We start from the raw sequence: 7,650 nt of genomic DNA on the forward strand, positions 1-7,650 counted from the left end.
CGTGTACGCATGGTTGCAGGCACACTTCCTCGCAGGCTAAGGAAGGAGTTGCTGGCTGTCAAGCTACGAAACAGGCCCAGCAAGCAGGAGCTGGAGGACAGGAATATCTTCCCAGCAAGAAGCGACCAGGAGCGCCAGGAAATTCGCCAGCAGATTGAGATGAAACTCGCCAAGTAAGCAATAAATTCTTCTCTAGATTGCTATCTGTGTTTCTGAAGTATTTATCTATTGTTGAAGAAATGGCAATAAACATTACAATGATCACTGCTGAACATCAGGTTTGATAATGTCAGCTGGATGAAATAAGTAACAGCATTTCCCTTTGTCACTGCTCAAGTAAATTTATAGCTACAATCCCTTAATATCACACAGTTTTGCAGTTAATTAATGACTTCCATCCTGTATATAGTACAACAGCGAATCCATGACAGACCTGGGCTATGTTTTTTGCAGGGAAAACCTATATGCTTAATTGCCTCAGTTACATAACACCCAGTAGGTGGAGGTGAGATAAAAATCGGATCTAAACGGATTATCTGATTGTTTTGCACAGACTTGATTTATGTTGTGTAATATCTTACTGCTCAGAAGAATTGGTTTGGGTGTAATACTTTCTACTCAAGGCCAATCCCCGTACTGGGAAGCCTCTCTATCACAGTCCACGCTAGCATGTAACCAATTTAACTAAAACTGAGAGGCTTCCAAATGTGTGGGGGGAAAGTGAGCTATCCACTCAAATCAGTGAGCGGCCAAATGGAATAAAGTCCCAGAAATCTTTTGGAGTAAGAAATACGCACATGTTCCATAAATTCCTGGATGCTTTTAAAAGAACAGTCATTCTCTCAGTTTGTGGAGTGCAACAAGTACAGACAGATGCTGCTTCCAGGAAATCTCGTCGTACAAGATGCACCGCTGATGTTTGAATGCGCGCTTCCCTGCCAGGACATTAATAGAACTGGCTGTTCTAATACAACTGAGAAACGTAATGTCCAAAGACTGACTGCAGCAGCCTTGTGTGTGACTGTATCACAAGACCAAGGTTCTTTAACACCAGCGCATCAAACAGGGGCACACCACAGCGTTACATAACCTGCTGTGCAATAACTCACAGCCAAGAACAGAGTGCCACCCACATTTTCTTAGAGAACAAGATCCCTGTCTGTCTGCGAGACAACTAAGAATACTGCCTCCTTGATCTATTCTTAGATCGACTGGAAGAAAATGTTTTATTGTTATTTGAGAAAAAGGGCATAGATGTTCACAGGCTTGCAAGCGCACAGCTTATGTAAAGGTGAGGATAGAGCATAACTGTAGCTTGCATAAGAGCTAGCAGGGTCAATGCTTAAAAGACAGAGAGGTTCCACTTGTGGCACAGCAGTGAGAGAAGCTGCTTGTTATTCAAAGATCTAATTCTACACAGCACACATTTCAAAAGATTTATATCCGTTTAAATTTCTTTACAAGGACAGAATAAATTAATGGCCTCAGGAGGATCCACAAGGATTCTTAAAGCAGTTTTACTTGTGTACTATGTGCTAAAAATCTAAAACCTTTGCACTGCTCCAGGACTTTGAGCAGCAGCGTAAATTTTATATCCTTGTAAAAGGCTTCATGAAAAAGCAGCTGCTCAGTTCTGCTACTTTGGTTGGTCTGGAGTTATCACTGCCACCATCTGTAAAGTTTTAAGCACAAAATAAGTCATTTGAATGCCATTACTTCAGCTACAGTGTCAAGCATTATGCAAGAAAAATGCAATTTCATCCTACAGTACAGTGTAGGCATATATTGAAGGCATACTGCACCATTTTGGTGGGGGGAAATCCTGGCTAAATATAGCTCAGAGCGGTGAAGAGGAGGGGAGACGTATTGGAGGAAAAAAGCTCATTTCCCCTGGGCATGCATACTGAATTGCAAAACAATCCATCACACACTCCTCTGGATTTCGCTGTGTGACTCCCATTTTAGATTCAACCGGCTCTTATTTCCATCCCATCTGCAGCTCACGATGAAAAGCCACTGCTATGTTCACAGCCAATCAAGCAGAAGATGCCATTAGCACTTATGGTGGATAATGACACCTTGTCTGTCCATTGTGTCAGTGATAGATGACCTTTCTATCTTTAGACTCCCCACCTCGCACTTGTGCTACAGCCTCGCTCCGCTGTGTCTAATCTTAGCTCCTGACACTGTTCAATAATGCATCTCCCCACACACTCCCTCCTCTCCACAAATGTGTTGTAGGGGAGTTGTATCAGCAGAAATAATGGGAGTTGGGGGAGGAGGGGGAGGAGGGGGAGGAGCAGGTGGGTGCCTGCTACTGTACTTGAAAAAAGGAAGAAAGCTGGGAAAGGCCAATTTTGTCTCCTTGCACAGTTGGCAGCAGAAATAAAAGATGGAGAGCCTCTGCCACCCACTCATTGGGTTTTTTTTTTTTTTTCATTCTTTTGTTTGGATTTTTCATTCCTCCCTTGGCTGGCATAGCTAGATTTTCTATTCCATTCGTATTTTATTGCAGAACATCTTGGCAAATGGAAACCCTTGTGCCTACAGGCGTTTATGCGTCATCATGGCATTTTGGGGATGCCTTTCAAAATCTTTTTTTTTTTTTTTTTTTTGCAATTGTATCCTGAATCAGGATGCAGAAAGCAGTGGGTGAGAATGAGAAACCGGTGCAGTGAGTCAGTGTGTTGTCTCCTGTGGTGATATTCTCAGTTATCACAAATAAAGTGTCTCCTATCACCTGAGAGCAGCACGGAGTAATAATATTTTGTGATTCATCTGGCTCTCGAAGAAGAAAATCTGACTTTGCTACCGAAGCAGTGTTTAATATTGACAGTGATCTCTGATTTATGCAGCTCAGCGACAAAGACGGAAAAAACGTAAGCAGTCTGTTTCTAAAAATAGCCACAGATTCCCTGTAAAGCACATACCCCTCTGTGTGTAATAGTAAAATCCCCATTAGTGTGTTGCTAGGGAGAAGTGAGAATTTCTGCAGGAAGATTCTATTGTCTCACAGATACCAACTGTTGTTGCTAGGCAACTCGACGACCTGGTCAATAATACAGTGGATGGCTGTATTCGCTGGGGCTTTGGTTGGAAGTGATTTTCTGTTTCATCTGTTTAAAATGTGACATTGTCAGAGGTATGGGAACACTTCGTCACTCAGCTTGTTTATCGAAGAGTCGTGAAGGAATAGACTTGTCGTTCTGCGCTGTTCTCCACCTGATGAGATTTTGAGATAGTCACAGAAAACACGCCTGATTTAATTAAAAACTACTTTGATCAAAAGGGAAACCTAACAGAGAAGGTAACAGAAAAAAAAACCAACAGTAGAAAAACATCTTTTTTTTTTTTTAGATTTTTTTTTTTCATAATAAAGCATTTAGGAGGAAATTTTCCAAATTCCTACAAACTGACTGGGTGTAAAACACTGAAATTGTCCCAGACAACTTTCTTGGTGTTTATGTTCCATTTTTAATCTCATTTCTCAGAAGAGAATTCACTAGGGAAGCCAAACGGTTGAATTATTCCTCATGCTATTCCTGGATGTCTAGTCACACACGTGTTAATTAACAGAGACTGATTGCTTGCCTGTGCTCATTCTCACGTTGTACAGTATTGAGTAGAAACACAGTGTTTTGGGAGGGGTTGAAAATTACATACTTTTCTGTGAACATTGCTTTCTTTTTTCCTGCCAGTGTTGACACATACAAAACAAACCAAGGATAAACTATTCTTACATAATGCAGCTGAGCGCTGGTGCATCTGTTGTTACACAAGTGTAGGTTTAAGCCGGTTAAATTCCCACTTAAACTGTATTAACAGGGTTTAAAATCATTTTATTAGCTATTCATTGCCCGTCAGTGAAGATGTACACATAGGCATTGGGCAACCAGGACTGCTTTTGTGTCTGTGTCTCAGTACATGTGACCTAACTTTGATCTTTTACAGGACAGAACTATAAAGTGTCCAATGTAAGCTCAGGTGAGGGGATAAAGAGAGTCCTGCTGCGTGGCGACATTCTGCCCTCTCTGTCCTTTCCACCTCTGGAGGTGTGCTGTGTGGGGTTTGCCACATGCTGTCTGTAGCTGAGCCCTGTTGTGCAGCTCACATTTATTATTTACACGCAGTATGAACAGTTCACATGCACAACAGACTCCGGGAAAACATTGGATTTTGGAGACCTTTTGGATGCTTTGATGGTGAAGGGAACCTGGCAGCTTGAAATAAATAAACTAAGTGTGATCTGAGTGTTTAAACCTGGTCATAAGACCAAAGAAGAGACTGGAATTGTATTAGATCATAAAATAGGTTATAGTGTTTTGAACCTATCAAATATTTTATTCCTGGTTTGATTAGATTATTTTCCTTCCTAACAAAAAATATGTATATATATATATAATTAAAATCTTTCATACGTGACTAAAATTAAAATGAGGTGGTGCAACAACATGGGTAAAATGAGTGTGCCAGTAGCCCAGAGTAGATCAGGAGGAGGTTGGGGATGCCGTGAGTGGGAGTCTGTGAGACTCCGCCTCCTACAAATTATGCATGTAGTAACCAGGGAAACTGGGGGAGTCGCGCCCCAGCAGCCCATCACGACCCAGTTCAAAAGCGCTTGTAGTCGGTGGCGGATAGTAAAGAGGAGTGTCCGTGCCGCTGCTGCTGCTTCTGCGGTGTATAGTTAACGCGATACGGCAGCTGCACCTGAGATGCAGCGTCTTGAAATCGCAAAATAAATTGGTGGAGAATCCTCAACCGGGAGAATCGCGCTTCTTTTGACTATTCCAGATGTGGGGAGCGCCTCTGCCGAAGCATCACAGCCGCGGTTTGGATGCGAGATGGAGACATAGGGGATTCCTTTCGAGAACGCGCACAGTGAAGAAACTACAGCCGGTTTAAAGAGGATAGGACAGGGACAGCTGAAGTCAGAATGGTTCAAAACGTGGTGTTGGTGTTTCTCCGCAGGAGGCTGAGCCAGAGACCAAATGTGGAGGAACTGGAGAGTCGGAACATCCTGAAACGTGAGTTCAAACATTTAAGTGTCCAAACTACCACCTCCTCACCGGTATACTAATATTTACAATTTAAAAAATATAGTTATGTAAAAGCAGAGCTGAAACACACATAAAACACGGCAAAAATAATGCATTAATGATAGCACAGATGTGTAGCACTGTAGTACATTATTCAGGAGCCAAAGAACGCATGACTGCACATTCCCTCTCTTCACTGTGAACCCTGTTAAAGGTGGAAGCAGCTGAATCTGTACTTGCAATGGCCTACATATTTATTTTTTTTTACAGTTCACTTAAATTCAGTTTCACAATGGATGATGGCTCTGTGCCCATTAATCATTTAAATTAAATAATACCCTGTAATGTGTGTTAAATATGTATTTAAGGATGATTACTTGCTGATATACTCTAGATTTCTGATTTGGTTGTTTGTTTGTTTTTCCAGAGAGGAATGACCAGACAGAGCAAGAGGAGAGGAGGGAGATCAAACAGCGGCTAAACAGAAAGGTACATAACTACTGAGTATTTACCATATATAGTCCACTCTGCTTTATTCAAACTTAACAGCGGCCAGCTATAAATGCTTGTCCATTGTTTCTTGTGTGTTCCAGCTCAACCAGAGGCCCACGGTAGATGAACTGCGAGACAGAAAGATTCTGATCCGCTTCAGTGACTACGTGGAGGTGGCCAAAGCTCAGGACTATGACAGGAGAGCAGACAAGCCGTGGACTCGGCTCTCGGCAGCAGACAAGGTGTGTTTTTAATTTGAAGCACACACACAACAAGTACTATTTATTTTTAAGAGTATTTGAGTACTGCTGCTGCTAATCGCTTGGATTTATCACCCAAACAAGTCTACTATTTAGGCCAGTCTGATAACAAAATTCCCCAAGTTCTTTGACCCACTGCTCATCAAGACCATCAGGACTGCATTTATGCTGTTATCAGCTTATCCAAATCCCCTGCTATATTTTCTCCTCCTCTTGCAGTCACTTTGCTGCTCAAAGGTTGCAGCGCCCCAGTGGCTCAGGATGCACTTAGGGATGCACTAATGCTGTTTTTCCCTCTCCCCCCCCGCTCCACAGGCTGCAATCCGAAAAGAGCTGAACGAGTTCAAAAGCACCGAGATGGAAGTGCACGCCTCAAGCAAACACCTAACGAGGTCAGTATTCTGAGGTGTGCGTCTGTGTGTAGTGCATGTTTTGGGAAAGCGTGCATGCGTGCTCTATTCTTGGCTGCAGTGGTCTAAATTTAGCTCTCCTTGCTCATCCAGAAAGCAAGGAGGAGCTAAAGATAGATGGGAGTGCTTCTGAAGGGGGGGGGGGGTTGGGGTCGTCCTCTGGAGAGCTTGTACTGCCAGGGAGAGAGAAATGATAAAATGCCACTGTGTCCTTGGTTAAGCTTGTTTGGAAAGCGGGGGTCCTTGTTGTGAGTTGTAACAGTGACCCACAGGGAGGGTGGCGGGGACAGAGAGTATACATGACCAGCTCCGCAGCGCATTTAATGACTGTGCTAAAAATAGCCCCACGGAACTGATTAATAGCTGCAATCATAGCCGGGTGTGAGGACAAAGGCACCTTCTGCTCTGACAATTTGTACCGTTCCCCCTTTTCACACACAGCGTTTTCTCCGCAATGTTTCTCTCTCCAGGTTCCACCGGCCATGAAAGTGGGGAGTTTCTTCTGTGAAGAAATGCTGAGCTTAGAAATTTTTCTGAAGCTGCTACAAGCTGCTCAGCGAGTGACAGCTCAAAGAGCCTGAAGCCTTTTTTCGTCTTCGGCGCGTCTTTAACATTCTTCCAGCACCCTTGACTATCATATTATCAGTATGAGGGCACGGGTGTGGGAGAAAAGATGACGGTTACGTTTGCGGCAGTGTGTCCTGGAGACTGCTGGACGTCGCCACGTGGAAGCTGGCTGGTGGAAGAGGACTTTGGTGGAGCCTCTGACTCTCAGGACGAGAGCGGAGGGGAAAAAAAAAAAAACAATCTTGTCACATTCAGTCAGTGTTGTTTTTTTTGTTTTTTTTTTACTATTTCATGGACATGTTTGACAAGGCGGGGTGAATCCGTGTAGTGGGAAGAAGTTGTGCATGTGACCAGCTTCACCTTTTCTTAACTGATGAATAATGTGTCACTTGGACTGTGTAAAGACTGTGCAGTCTGGGGGAGGAGGTACTGGGGACGAATTTGATATTAACTGTACATACAGTATGTCAATCTGAATGGGACTGTCAAATGTCTTCACTGAAAAGAGAAATACCTTTGTAAGCACTACTTGTCTTCAAAATACAAAGTCTTTTTTAAGAACGGCTTATCTCATTTTCTTTTTAACAATTTTATTTCCAATTAAGGATTGAGTTGAACAGGTATTTAAAAACAACTGATGGATTTAACATTTTAAAGGTTTAATTGTTCATTTTTCAGTACTTAACTAAGCTACATGAATAAATTAGGAATTTGTATTAAAAAATATCACAAAACCAAGAAAATTAAAGACCCAAATAAAGCTTATTACCTGCACTTGCTTTCAAAGAACACTAAAAATGACCAACTCTATAAATGTGATCAAATAATAAATATCAGAAAAAGCATTACATTTTGTATAGAACCAATCATGTAGCAATAACATGT

At 42.4% G+C, this 7,650-nt stretch overlaps 1 protein-coding gene across 1 annotated transcript in view; it reads left to right on the forward strand.

The window, feature by feature from the left end:
* Nucleotides 1-7,242, forward strand: part of phactr3a (phosphatase and actin regulator 3a) — a 28,360-nt gene extending 21,118 nt beyond the window's left edge. The window contains exons 7-12 of the mRNA XM_041058905.1: nt 20-173; nt 4,969-5,024; nt 5,464-5,525; nt 5,630-5,770; nt 6,104-6,180; nt 6,669-7,242. Coding sequence (XP_040914839.1) covers nt 20-173; nt 4,969-5,024; nt 5,464-5,525; nt 5,630-5,770; nt 6,104-6,180; nt 6,669-6,684 — 506 coding nt within the window. The 3' untranslated portion in view covers nt 6,685-7,242. The remainder of the gene's footprint in view (nt 1-19; nt 174-4,968; nt 5,025-5,463; nt 5,526-5,629; nt 5,771-6,103; nt 6,181-6,668) is intronic.
* Nucleotides 7,243-7,650: the final 408 nt, after the last annotated feature.

This window comes from Toxotes jaculatrix, chromosome 2 (genome assembly GCF_017976425.1).
Source record: "Toxotes jaculatrix isolate fToxJac2 chromosome 2, fToxJac2.pri, whole genome shotgun sequence".
Lineage (NCBI taxonomy): Eukaryota > Metazoa > Chordata > Actinopteri > Toxotidae > Toxotes > Toxotes jaculatrix.